This window comes from Anopheles darlingi, chromosome 2 (assembly GCF_943734745.1).
Source record: "Anopheles darlingi chromosome 2, idAnoDarlMG_H_01, whole genome shotgun sequence".
NCBI classification, from domain to species: Eukaryota; Metazoa; Arthropoda; class Insecta; order Diptera; family Culicidae; genus Anopheles; species Anopheles darlingi.
In genome coordinates, this window is record NC_064874.1 from 54,330,605 (window position 1) to 54,345,604 (window position 15,000).

The 15,000-nt window shown below is 37.9% G+C and overlaps 1 protein-coding gene across 5 annotated transcripts in view; it reads left to right on the top strand.

Annotated features, from left to right (window-relative positions):
• The first annotated feature begins 2,660 nt into the window (after positions 1–2,660).
• The window catches only part of LOC125949193 (lachesin-like), a 20,403-nt gene continuing 8,063 nt past the window's right edge, over positions 2,661–15,000 (top strand). The window contains exons 1-6 of one of the 5 annotated variants that reach the window (XM_049675964.1): positions 2,661–2,985; positions 6,686–7,031; positions 10,416–10,519; positions 10,837–11,044; positions 12,154–12,312; positions 14,838–14,966. In XM_049675964.1, coding sequence (XP_049531921.1) covers positions 6,851–7,031; positions 10,416–10,519; positions 10,837–11,044; positions 12,154–12,312; positions 14,838–14,966 — 781 coding nt within the window. In that variant the 5' untranslated portion in view covers positions 2,661–2,985; positions 6,686–6,850. Of the gene's footprint in view, positions 2,986–6,166; positions 6,292–6,685; positions 7,032–10,415; positions 10,520–10,836; positions 11,045–12,153; positions 12,313–14,837; positions 14,967–15,000 lie in introns of those variants that run through there. The other 4 variants (XM_049675962.1, XM_049675967.1, XM_049675965.1 and 1 more) reach the window with 4 other exon arrangements.

The window sequence follows — 15,000 nt, forward strand, 5'->3', positions numbered from 1 at the left end:
TGATCAGCTTCTCAGTAATCTATGAAGTGTAGCAGAACCATTGGTGTCTCCTTGTGGTTCGTCTTTCGTTACGAAACGTACCAGAGCGTTGTGTCGAAAATCCACGCATCGCTTGTGAGTTCCTAGAACCTGATTTGACATCCAACTTAAGACGTGACGTAATAATGATAACATGAGCCGTAATGTAGAATAAATATTCATCCCTTCTTTTTTTTCTCGCCCCGCAACTTACACCAGCATGGAGGGAATTCATTTATATTTATCACACAATGTTCCCATCGCCTTAATGCGTTAGAGAAATTGAGCGATAAATTCATAAATTTTGAATCAACAATAATGGTAACAAGCTTTTACACGTCGATTATCCATTTAGTTCACGAGATTGCAAATTTACAAGATGGAAAGGGAAGAACAGTATTACTTACTTAGCTTTTTGTTTCTATTAATTCATTTGTCAATCATTTTGGTTGTATTGGGTTTAACAAGCATCCCCTTTATGCGTTTCATAATAGTTGTAACCTAGTGTTTCATTTGATGCTTATGATTTGAGAAACTTTGGCAAATGGCAAAGTAAAAATTGAATTTTCTCCAATATTTGGACTGTGCTTCCTCCGGTTGAGTGTAATGGTTTGAGTAATGGTCAATTAAAGCCGGTATGGATGCAAGGTAGTATTCTTCTAGGCTTTCATCGATGTCAATGAGTACTTAACACTGATTCCAGCCGAGTGATAACAATCATGTTTACACTTAGTTTTATATCAGCCAACGGTGCTGACGAACAAAAGCAACGACCGTGATGCTCGAGAGAAACGACGTCGGTCCTGTCCGGATGTTCATGAGTTGACGGTTCGAAGGGCATGACCAAGCAGTTGAATCGTTAGAGCTAGTCGGCGAATTGTTGAGGGTTTCAAAAGCATGCAAAGAAACGAAAGATGTAAAGATATGTTGCAAGGATTGCTGGAGTGGAGTGGAAATGACAATAAACAAACATAAAAGAACCACAATAGCGGACAGAACACGTTGAACACGAAATAAAAGCATATCACAAGTCCTTTGGTCGGCTGCACGATTGGCCCTCCGGGTAACCGACAGTGTTGAAATGAAATAATAGAAAACAATAACAATAATAAGTGTTAAAACACTTGGGCACAACTGCAGTAATGAGATTTTACAGTTACATGGCTCATTAAGGGGGTATTAACACCGTATATTGACTAGAAGGAGGTGATTCATATAAAACTGCCTGAGGTAGTTGTGCTATCCATACTCTCTGTATCATTTGTAGCGGTGGCTATGGCTGTTCGACTCATTCTATGCCTACAATATTTATGTTTTCTCGCAAAGGAAGTTCTGCCAATTATTTTAATATGATCTACAACTTCGGAAATCTTAAGCGATTTAGTTGATCTAAGCGATCATTAAAACATAGAACCATTAGAACATTGAATCCATTTACAAAATAGGAACGAAAGAATTGTTTACCTGACATTGTTTTTTTTTAATGCTATTTATGAAAATGTAACAGCGTTATGAGGATGTTTTATGTGGTTTAAAATGGTTGATTATTTTGTTTTGTTTGATTTTGATGGCAACAATTTAAAGGAGAAAGCTTATATCAGTGTCCATATTATGATCTCAGATCCTGGTTAAATAGTTTTTTCCCAAATGTTTTAGTTTCGAACAAGCTGCCATTTCCCTGACAACAAACATGTGATTTGTGTGCAGGTGTTACGAATATGTTTACCTTTGAAACTAAAATGAGTATCTATGAGCTACCATATGCAAAAGGAAGTGAAGTGAGATATATAACGGTCATGGCTGATATCCTCCTGAAATGATTTAAGATCTATTTGGGCATAGTTTGTGGATGTTTAGCCGCTTCGTATCTATATATATAAATGAAAGTTGCGTACTTTCGAACGCCCATAACTTCAGAACGGATGTGCCGATTCCGCTCATTCTTGGCTCTATAAATTCGTTACATGAAGCAGAGCATGTTTATACGTTGAGAAGTGTTGAGAAAATTCTGTCCTTTAATGGCAAACTGAAACTCTTTTTTGCACTGGCTGTTCACTTCACAGTTTACGTGATTTGATATTATTTCTAAACATTGGATGAAAGCCTTTCAGCTCCAATGCATACTTCAATGAATTCGATATTCTTATTCTAATTTGATCATCATCGCCTACTGCGGTACTTTCATTTTCTATAGCCATCAGACCAAACATCGCTTGGGTTGTGTAAATAAAGGATAGATTGGTTGATTCGCAACTTTGTCTTACAACGATGATTTGCAAAGTGGTTTAAGTTTGATGATCATCTTGGATAGAACAAAAATTACGAAAATAATCAGAAGATCAAGTATAGGATTACGCAGTCGAAATTCAAGAAGGGTTCAAGAGTCGAGTCGCAGAACGAAGTTTGCGGGGTCTACTAGTAGTATTATAAAAATAGTACGAATGGAAAACAGAAAACGTTATATTTGAATTTTTCTATCAGCTCAACCGGTACCTCATTAGGAACATTCTATAGCACATGCGCACCAGTTCGGGCAAATCTCGCAGAAGAAATTCAAACCGTGAGTGCCGTCGAACACGCGACATTGCATTTCATCCGTTGGTTTCTAACGAAAACAGCCCAGTCGTTCGGCGATGGTTGTGTTGATTGGTAGCATTAGTTGAGCATTGGTTGGGGTGAAAACTATGACAAAACCTAAATGCATTGCGCCCTGATTCGCCGGTTGTTGAAGTAGAGAGAATTCCAGGTCGTTCCCGTGTGTGTGATTTGTTTACGTGAACTATTTGTGCCTTGTGGTATGTTACCGCAATATCGGTGTATCGTATCGGTGACGCTTTGTGCTGTATAAAGGAAAGAAAATCGTTATAAAAGTTTGTGACTGTTTCGTCATAGTTTAGTCACGAATGCGAGAAATTACCCATTATTTCTAAGGCGTTTTTTGAAGTTGTGTGATTATAGCAACAGTGGGTTCGTTCTTGGATATGTTTTAACTCGTTCGTTTGTGGCAGGAGTGATCATTTGCTTTGGACGACATTCACCCTTTCTCAAAACATCAATGTACAAGGCAGACAGTTAGAGTGTTGGTGTGAAAATATTAAATTACCAGTGTAAGCCAGTGTCTCCTACGGTTGGCGGACAAAATCGATTATTGCGATGTATTCGCTTTGAGAAAGTGTCCCAAAGTTCTTTGTCAAAAAAATGAAATGAATCTCAAACGATTTCTAGGCCACATGGTGCACGAACTTTAAATTGAAAAGGAATATCAATTTACTCACGTGTTTCCAATTTTCTAGTGTTTTGCATTAGCAGATACCGCTACCGCTGGGTTTTCTGTACGTACGCACGTACACACCACTTGCTCGGTGGCAAAGTCTACCTCCATTGCTGAAATTGCAGCTAATTTCAATTCTCTTGGCATAAGGGAACGATACAAGAATGGGATGTAAATAATTTATTGGGTCTGGTGCCATAGAGTCTGATTGTCGAAGACGAAAAGTAGAAGAGGAAGTGATACACATAAACCTATAAATTGATCTATTGCACTGACCCAATGAGTTTAATTCCACAAATTATGTTAGGGATTGAAATTTATTTAGAATGACGAATTAACACAGTGTAATGAAGTAATTTCTCGGCATTTCTCGAAAAATTTTAGGTTTATATTATTTAAAAAATATTTCCCAAAAAATTCAGATTATACATATAAATACATAGACTACCACAATACGTGTAAAATGCATATTTGGAGATTTTAAAATAATTTTTCGGTATATTTTTACATTTAAGAAGGTATTCTTTACAGAGGATCGATGGTTGGTTTAGTTAGTTTGAGGCTATTCGTTTTCAAAGTCGTCTAGTCAAACATGCTCAGAATGCGCATTCGGGTTGTTTTGGCACCATTAAAATATTCAAAAAGCGCGGCAGTTGTGAATAAGTTCGGAGGTTATTGCCCAAATGCTTGTACATGAGGGGAAACAGTTGATGCAGTAGATGCTTCAACTGCACCCGCCGTTGTTGCCGTGGTAACGCACTTTCTGGTAATGCCGATTGATGAATTATAATTCAGTTAGAATGCAACGTAGGAATTATTGCAGGATTCGTGGTCATCTAAATACGATTATTGTAATCTGCTAAGTAGAATTCTTACAAACCTACAGGAAAACACACGCATTTGATTTTTTCTTTTATTTATCTCAAGTAAGAATGGCATAGATTGACGTTTAAGGGGGGGGCTTTGGTTATTTCGGGTCAATAAAAGGCTTATTTTTGACGATTTTTAGTGAAGAAACCAGTCAAATTTAATTTTCAAAATAATCTCATATAAAACTACAATTTTTCAAGAATATTTGGTTCTATTTTGGGGAAGATTTGTTCAAAACTACGTTTATGGTATTCAATCTAGAAAGACAAGTTTGCAAAAATGTAGTTTTTGTGGTGCCCATCGTAGCCACGTGCTGGGTCATCAGAAATATTCAAATGAATGTTCTTTTGTTAGATTATAAGTTTATCCAGGTAGCCCCGTTGAGTATTTGTTAAATTTCCCATTTTCGATTTTAGCAGATTTTTTAAGTTGAAAAAGTGATGATTTTTCTATTGCCATAAAAAATGACATTTCACATAATTAAAAAAATATAAAAAAAAATATCAACAATTTTTATAAAAGCTCGACGGGGCTACCTTGGCTCAAATCGATCGGTCCAGTAGTATTCAGGCTACGATGGGCATCGACTTTGAAAATGTTGGTTTTGGTTAAAAGTAGGGAGATGCTTTGAGCCTTGTATGAAAGACGGATTTTGAAAAATCCATATCTTTGTCAGTTTTGCTTGGATTGGTCCCGAAATTTCATACAATATATATATATATATATATATATATATATATATATATATATATATATATATATATATATATATATATATATATATATATATATATATATATATATATATATATATATATATATATATATATATATATATACTCTTTATTATGTTGATAATTGTTAGCCTTACCACATATTAGAGATTAGACACTCTCAAAGAGCACCTAATTTAATTGCTATTGATCGATTCGGTTGCCTGTGTCTCATTAGTTACCTGTTATAACAAATCCTCTCTAGACTTCCCATGAGTTCTATAACTATCAACCGGGTGTAGGCGTAACAACAGTCTAGAAACTGAAACGTAATCGAATGTATGCTTATAGTCATTATATTTTGTTGCAACTTTGTTAAAAAGCTCGTATTTCAACAAATAGTGTATGATTGACAAGATGATTGAAACAGTTGTTCATGAGTTTAGACTTTGAAAAGGCTTTTTTGCATATGTCTACAGGATGCATGCACACGTAAAATCAAGTGCAGTCAATGGAGTGTACCGCAAGATGTTCTAGGTTAAGCCAATATTACTAGTTTCTGCTATTTATTGGAGTTTCGACAACTGACAAATAAGCATTTGCTCGACACTAATCATTATTCGTGTTTGTAATCTTTGTAGTTTGGAAGACATGCAAATTACTTCAAACCGTAATGGTAAATAGTTACTACAAAGATGCACGTGTTGAATACTGAATCACCATTGGTACTGAAGTGTAGATTAGTTTATGAATGGGGATATACACTCCCAACTTTAGTAGTTCATGCGGATCGTTGAGAGACTTGATCATGAAGGACTTGTTACTTATTTGGTACTTGATGCAACAAAGTTCTTGCGCACAGTGTATTATGTTTACCAGGTTCTAATAACGTTGATAAAAGTGTAGATGCTGTTTAACCACCCAGTCCAGTTGGTGCCAATGATACCGTCATTTATCGGACGTTAATCAAGTGTCAAAGTTCATTTCACCCCTCACAACAACATAGCGTCGGTACAACAACAAGCGATATCCGTTAGATGTGCTTTTCGTTTTCGTTTAACGCTTTGGGCACAAAGTGAGATAGTTCTGAGTATTGAGATAGTTTGAAATTTTATGTTGATGTTTTCGTTTAATATGTGTGAATCGCCTCTTCATCATCATCAGCGTGTCGAGTTCGGCTTCGTTCTGTGCGAACATGTCTCATATGAGCAACAAAAAAACTTTTACTTATGCAAAATTGATCTAGCCGACTCCAGACAGCTGGTAGCTGATGCCCTCAAGCGTCCGATTATCGGTTGAAATTGAGTCCGGACGCTTGGTGTGATGTCTACGCTCATTCCTGCAGAGTGACATCGACCTTCTCGTGTAGTTCGAATGTTCACACTTTCATCATATCCTTCACCTTGGCCGTCTCTTTTGGTATGTGTTGACCGTGTCGTGCCGACAGCATTTACCATGGATGCGTGTCGCTAGTGTCACCTACATTCTAGAATGCAGAAAACGATCGGTTCAGTTGGGAGATTGAAGTATAATGTGAGTCTTTCCTGAGATATTGCTATCTATGAGCACCAGGAAGAGTTCTGTTTTGGTGTCCTCATCAAAGGCGAAATTGTCAGCTATGATAATCACTGTTTCAGATCACATAACTTTCGTTAAAATTCTGAAGAGACTCTTCGTCACTAATTTCTAAAGTAAATGTTCATTGGGATATTATCACTATTAGGCTTTGCTAGCAAATGTTTGTTCGATACGTGACTGTAACGATATATTGTTCTCGCACATATAATATATGTAATATCTTGTTTATTTACAGCTTAATTGTGAGATATCGGAGAGCTATACGAACTGAGTTTAAATAGGTTTATAACGAAAGTAGCGCAAGGGGATAAACATGTATTTGGCAATACAACATGTCACAGTGAGGATTGCGTGTTTATTTGATCGCTGAAGGACATAAAAATGAATGCAATAATATGTTATGTGTAGTGTGTTAGATTTGATATATAACGTGTTATGGTTTGGCTTGTCTAACACCAGTATATTAAGATTAAGGAATTCTATTTCAACTATGTTTTCCCGTACTACGCCAAAACTGCTGCAGCTTTCGATTTTCATATCTGTCTATATGATAACACCGATACTTTTGTCTGAAATAACAGGTAAGTTCGATCGAACTTTTTAAGACACATAGTTTAAGAAGCAATTGTCATTACAACACAAATATATAGGGCATTTAAAGCTATTTTTACTGCATATCACGGGTTAAACTTAAGGTTAGTTCGACTGTGATACCTAATTTGCACTAGAACTATATTCAATCTAAACCAAATTCCAAATGCAGTCTCATGCCACGAGCTCGATACATATGATTATTTCAAAGGGCATAGTGCAGTGTGCTGTTCGCTGTCCATAAGCAGTTGAATATTTGATTTAAAAATAGTCCATTCTATGGTTTCATTGGTTCACATTTACAAGTAAGCGCAATGCTACGAAACACGCCTATAGTTACAAATGCATCTCATAGAGGGAAACGCTTTTTACCCATTTCTATAGAATGTTTGATTGTTGAACGGAGAATAGATAATTGATTTTAGTATACAAATTTATAGGATTGAATTGAACCCTTTTCTTTTCTTCTCGTCAGCTTTTCCAGGACCCCACAAAATCCAAAAAAACATTTTAACAAAAACACACAAATGCTAATCCGCAATGTTTTAGCTGCAAATGAAAGAAAAAAGCTGCGAACTATTGAAGAAAGATGTTTTTTGTGTTGTAATAGCAGTCTACTAGTAATTGATGATGGAGGAATTAAATTAGCTTTCACACCTTGCAGTGCAATACATCACGATTGTCTGCCATCCGTAATTTCAAGTCTTCCAGGCATGCCTGGAGGAGAAAGGCGTTCTTGCATGTGTTGAGATTTATCATGCTTCAGCAGCGTAGCAGATGATGTATTGTAGTGGTTTCGGCTGGGTCGAGTGTGATAAATCCATAATTTACCGTTTGTGCATGGAGTGTCCAGCAAGTCCCATGCATCTGGGATTTTACCAATCACCCTACATCACACGGCGTCAAAAGACGTAGGAGTTGCAGAAGGCTCAACGACTAATTTACCGAATCGGTGCACTTGCAAGGATCGTTCAAATTGAAACCATCATCATTAAATCCATCGGTGCATCATTTCTGTGATTCGAAAATAATGGTATCTGGCATAACGAGCCTTATTTGGGCGTTACTCAGTCATAATTAGGGTACCTTTGAGTAAACACCATTCACTATTCATTGTGACTCATTGAAGCTAAGGTAGTATTTCGTTTTCAATTAAAATAAATAATATTCTAGATGTGTTAAAACAAGTTGTCATATACTTACTTACACTTTATATATTTTTGCGTTTTTTTTTTCAAATTTTTGTTCGAGTAATACAACCAGAACATTGAACAACATAATTACAATAATTTATGAGCTGAGCTACATTGTCTTATAACAAACAATGTTATTCATAGCATGCCATGGTTTCATGAAGAGTGTTCATGATTTCTTTTCGGAGCTTTTATATTTTTTATAATAATCCCCTCTTTATCTAAGCTTTAGGAGGAACGATAAGCTTTATACCATATGAGTAAAAAACTGTAAGTCTTTTTTGAACGGTAGCCCCTTAGAGTTTAATCAACATGATGAGTGTTATCAAATTTGTCATGTGGACTAGATAACATGGGTGTATGCATAACTTACCGTACTTTAATCCTCCTATCTGTGCATAGCTGGCGGCTAAGGTTGAGTCAGGGATAGTTGTTATAATTTTTCTATAGAAAACTCCCTCTGAGATGCGATGTTTGTCATCGACCATCACTTAAGTATGTGAGAGAGACGCGAGTGCACACGACAGGTTAGAGTAATAATTTGTAGAAAGGATTAAAAACAAACGTATCCTGGTATATAGCTACCCTGCTATAAAGTAGGACAGAGGCGTGAAAGGAAGTGTATAGTAATCCGTTCCCCAGAAGTAAGATTGCAGTCAGTTTGCTGGACTTATGAGCTTACGATCACCCATCACACATGCATGCTGCGCTTATAAACCGGAAAAGCAATAATGCATAAGTATAGTTAGTGTGATGAAATGACGTGGGAATTCTAAACTTAACATACAAACTTGACAGTCAAGCGGCGCACAAATAATACATAACATTAACAATTTAAAACTAGTATACCTGTAAAGAATCGTGGACAGCGAAATATTTGACTAGATAGTTATTCATGTTGTGTATGAGTACGAATTGTCATTTACAATTTATCGATCGTATGTTTACATAAATTAGATTTTTAAATTCGTAATTATGTTAAACTAAGAGCCATGCCATAAATGTCAATAATCAAAACAAAAAGGGAATAAAACAAAACAAATTATTTAAAATACATTAAGTAGAATTTCCATTTGAACATCGATTCTTTAGAAGGAGTTAACCAACCATGTACATGGGTTGACTACGTTGTGATAGTCATGATGATGATGAGTCCCACCACTTACCCCTACACAGACTGAGAAGGACGAATTTATATATTGATAATTTAAAAAATATAATTTTTACAGTGTGTTCATCTTAGCTCAATGCAGGATGTTATGCTTGAATGCTGGATTGGAATGTTATGAGTATGTTTGTATTTGTTCAAAGTGTAAGCAACTACTATCTAGCATTGCCAATTGTTCCGCCTCACTCAAATATAACTTTATATGTGTAGCGGTTCAACTATATTATCAGCTAAAGAATACAATGCAATGCAAAAGTACATGGTAGCACAAGCAATGCTATTTTATCATATTTAAATGTATAGTTTTTTGCCTAAAGTAACATTTATTGCATTCCAACATGCAACTAGAATTCTATGAATTGGTATTCGAAGTGCAGTCATATTGCAAAAAGCGTTTAGGCCATCGGTTTATTCGATAGTAGAGAAACGAAAATCAATTCGCTACTCTTCCATCGAATAGTTGGGAATGTGTTCTCTCCATAGAAAACCTAATTGTTTGGATCTGGTCATAGCAGAGACGATTCAGATGTTGCCAACGTGATGTTTCGTAGGCCTTTATACCTCGAGAGCGAGGAGGATGTGTGATTGTTTTTGCCGCCAATGCTTCCGGCGAGCATTCAATTATTTCGTTTTAACGTCGATTTTCATTAGGTGTTTTAAACACACCACTATACTGTTTAATAAATTGTCAGCTGCATGACGAGCCACTTATGCTATCATGATCGTGCCATACCCACCAGCAGTGCTATCGTGAAGGTTCTCGTTTGGTTGGTGATTTAATTAATAATCAACGAAAGTGATTCCGTTGCTGCATTCGATTATACTGAATTTAATCGCAGTTGGTATGATGGCCTATGAGGGACGAAATCCGTTTTATCATAATAAGGCAGTTTATTTTAAATTTCCTCATATTTCTTTGTTCGACATACACAAAATGTTGAACTCGTAATCTACAATTGATGGCCGCATTTTCCTTATCACATTCTATGTATTTATTTGTTTTTTCTTTATAGTGATAACTGATCCAAAGTTCAGTTCTCCTATTGCGAACGTGACTGCGGCTGTTGGACGTGAAGCAACCCTCACTTGTGTAGTGCACGATTTAGGTGCTTATAAGGTTTGATTCTTTACATAAATCGTTTCTTAACACTCTTAAGAGTAGTATTCCTTCTGTAGGACTGTAAAGAAGCATTTATTTATTTATTAATTTATTTGAGTTTTTTTTGTATAAAGGTTTTGTGTCAACTTTTTTGGGGGGTTCTAGTTGTTGATTTTTTGGCAAGCGAAGAAAGTATGCTGTTTTAAGCAGAAATGTAATAGTTTGGCAACGAAATGCGTATTATGAAGCGCAAGTGAGATTTTGTTTTTGATGTCAGGGTAACAACGATTTCACTTCTCTTTCTACTTCTCTACTCCAATTAATCAATGAAACAGGTAGCATGGTTGAGAGTGGATACACAGACAATACTCACAATACAAAACCATGTCATTACGAAGAACAAGCGCATCGGAATCACGTACACCGAGAAGAAAACTTGGCAGCTTCGGATCAAGGACATTCGTGAAACCGACCGAGGCTTTTACATGTGCCAAATCAATACGGATCCAATGAAAAGCCAGATGGGTTATCTTGATGTCGTAGGTAAATATAAACTTGCTTCTCGGCCAAGACAAAGAATTGGCGGAATTGCATTGGAGCAGGATGTGAAACGAGTGATGATTTTGATCTGAGAGCATTCGATGTGCATTGTATTTGATCCGATTGATTATCCAGGCGGTGTAGTGGTAGAGGATAATTAGTTTATTTTCCAAAAGTCTATTTTCGCCGCTTGTAGGAGTTGTTTTTAAATCGAGTGACCTTGACGAAGTTGTGCATAAAATGCCTTGAAAGGACATAGGGACTGGGCGTGTGTGTGTCTTACGCCTACAAGGTTCTATATACTGACCAAAATTACGGAAATGTACAACAAAATAAAGCATTGTGGTGCCCCTACCCCCGCATACCCTTCAATTGTTTTGTTGGTGGGCTTTTGCTGGATGGTATTGCGACTTTTTCAAAGAATGGTGATTAGGAATGAAAACTCAATGCATATAGGTCGCCATTTCTATGCGACGAATTACTGCTCACAGTCACGAGATATTTAAATTGGTCACCTTTAGCTATCGATATGTTGCGGCCTGCGTTTGCTAGATGTTTGTTGGAACATTGAGTGTGTACGGGTAGACATAGAATGAACAACCAGAAAGCAAACAGCAGCAGCGCACAGCGGCATAAGAACAACAAAAACAAACAAAAACACATAAATAGTCTTTAATGCTTCCGTCTTGCAGCAATGGCTGCAAGATTGAAGCATCACATGTCTTGGCTGCAAAGAAACAAAGCATTTATTTGCAAGGTATGGTCCGGATGCGAATGGAAGGCGGCGTTTCACTGAAATTCGCTCCTTCCTACGGAAAGGCACTTTTGCGTGTATGGGTAGAACGAGAACGGAAAGGGAAAAATTGATGGGAGGTTTTTATGATTTGCAGGGTGATAACATTGGTGCCTCAGACTCAATTGACTATAATTGCATTGTGGGCGCCAGAGAACTGCATACCAAATCAGTTCAAATGGCTTAGGGTGGCCCATACGAATAGCAAATTGTAGATCCGCGACAAACCTTCTGGGAGCATTCGCATCGCTTAAAACTAAGGAAATATGATAATATAGAAAGTGAAACATCCTTTTTGAAATAAAATATACATTTACAGTTCCTCCAGATATTTTGGACTATCCGACTAGCACAGACATGGTCGTGAGAGAGGGTAGTAATGTTACGTTGCGCTGTGCAGCAGTAGGTTCCCCTACCCCAACCATAGTGTGGCGACGGGAAGCAGGTGAAAACATATCACTACAAGATGGAGAGCAAGGTGAGTACTCGAAACTTGACCATGATTTATTTTGGGTTTTTGCTTACATATTTTGTTTTTGGAAAATGGCATTCGGGAACTTAAACGGCATTGTAAAGACATGCATTTTTTTGCGTTCCATCCATTTCCAAGGTGGTAACTAACAACGAGTGTTGACTGTCGGGTCGAAGGTCCACTCAAAATTTAAACAACACGAGCATGTTTTTTATGTTCGGGGCCATTAAAATGAAAACTTTTCGTTTCCGTTCGCTCGTTTTGCGAAAAGATGAAACGTACTTCCCATCCTGGGAGTAGATCTGTAGCAAAAGCGGCGTCGAAACGGAGAAATTACTGTTAAAAGTAAGGTGAGTTAAACAGTATCGAAATGAAACGCGAACCATACCAACAACAACAGTGCCGCCACCGGTAGCGGTATCGGTGGAATCGAGATGTAAAGCAATGATATTTGATGGGCTATATAATTTATGGGTCTGTGATGCAGGCGTGCCTCAAGTTTGTTTGCTCAGGGTGTTTTATTTCGTTTGCAAAAACCCATTGCAAACCACCCTCGCTCAATGAGCAGCTTCCTCATTCGTTCAGTCAATCCATTGCGGGTAGTGAGTGATATACGATTGAATGAGATGAGTTTAATATCAATAATAGCTCGTTCCAATGTGGAGTGGTTTTTCGATTGGAGCTGCTCTGTGCTCGACGAACTGAAGCGACCAGAGCGTGGTGGTTTGAACTTTTGATCCAAACTCCCTCAGTGAACCCCCAGGTCTAGGTAGGTAGAGCAGTTGGTTCAGTAACAACACAGTGCGATTGGTGTATTGAAACAACAAGCACCGGGTGTACGCATGCACTGTTGCAATCAGGTTGAGAATGATTTGATTGAAAGTGAAATCTCAACAGCTGGAATGAGATAGAGAGGCAACCTAATCGATGTCAATATGCTTCACAAAACCAAAGTTCCTATCGGTGACCAACCCAAGGTCCTAACGAGACAGAACCAAATGAATAATTCGTGTGACAAGTGCGACTGAAGCGTGCCGCCAAACCATGCTAAACATGCCGGGTGATACGAGCTAGAATAAACAGCGAGTATTGGCAGGCTACGGCATCTGGTGGGTAGGAAGGTGGCGGATGGAACGCCAATCGCATAAATGAGCTAATTCGCTATCGACATTTGGCGAATAATTTTCCCATTTTATTGACATCATGTTGGATGAAGTTATTCCGCGACATTCACAGAACCGCTCGAGTCTATGCACTTAGTATCGCGTGTAGCACAATACACAATACGAGTCTGTACGGCGCTTCTGACATTTATTTGTTTTACACACAAAATAAGCATCCTTCACCCAGCGATAGTGATACTTGTCGTCGTAGGAAGCTAAGCAAACATGTGCAGACATCGAATCTGTACGAGTTTGCCTGCTGTTTCCAACTCGCAACCATACGTTTCGTTTTTCGTAAATATTTGCTTGCCTTCCTGGGGCTGCGTCGGAGTTTGATGGTCGAATTTTCCTTGTATTCAAACGATTCTCATACACCAGCCCTGCACCGATCGAAGAAGACTTGGTTCTACTAACTATTAAGGGTGGCAAATTGAAGCTCATCTTTCGTTTGCTCATAACCGCGTTGTGTTGCTTGCAGGGGATTGGCATATACCAACAACAGCTCTCGATTTAAACGGTACCGAATCATTCGACCCCTCGTGTGTCTCTTGGCCAAACCGATAAATGAATGTCTGGCAAAACTATTGAGTATGAAAAAGTGGCTGGTAAAACTATTCTGTTCTATTAAAAAGGCTAAACTATTTGTTTTGGGATTTTTTTGACATCTCAAAACGAATGTATTTTCAATGTTACTTAAACAGTTTTTACATGCTTCCTGTATTTTCGCCGCTGTGTCAACAATGTTGATTACCCTGTTGATGTTGCTATCCATTGCTCAATATAGTAATCAAGCTATGTACTGCAGCTAGTTTCTGCGCAAACCTAAGTAGTTGGTAGGCGTTACTCCATGTGAAACACATAGGGTAAAAGATGCCAGGAAAGTGAAGATCCGAAAAAATAATTTTATTTTATGACAAGTTTATTCCCCTGATCCAATTTTCTACCCAATTGAAAATTTATCATTCACGTTCGGCACTACCCTGCTAGCAGACTGGTAGCGTTGAGAAAGAAAGTGGGGTAAGCGAACGACACATTCTTCAGTCGGATGCTTTCTTAACCGAGCATAAGGAATTGCTGAGAGGATGTTGCGAATGTGACAAGTACTGCCTTTTGTCGTATGTTCTGTCTGTAGCTGCGTTATAGCGATGACCTTTCATTCCTTTTCATCCCGTTTGCTATGTTCAACGGTTGCATTTGCTGTGGACGGTGACAGTGTCGCTATTAGTAAATCAACCAACCGGTAAACGTTGGTCTATTTTCCTGGGCTTCCTTTTAGTAGTTGGGAGGCAACGGAACGCGTGTTTTCCTTGTGATTCCATTGATTTCATTATTCTTATTCCTTTCCCTTTGCTCCACAAACGTCGATAGTATCATCAGTAGAAGGACCAACATTCACGATACCCAAAGTGAATAGGCTGCATATGGGAGCATATCTATGCATTGCTTCCAACGGTGTACCACCATCGGTAAGCAAGCGAGTGATGTTGATCGTGCATTGTGAGTATCCCCAAGACCATTCATCAAATTTATC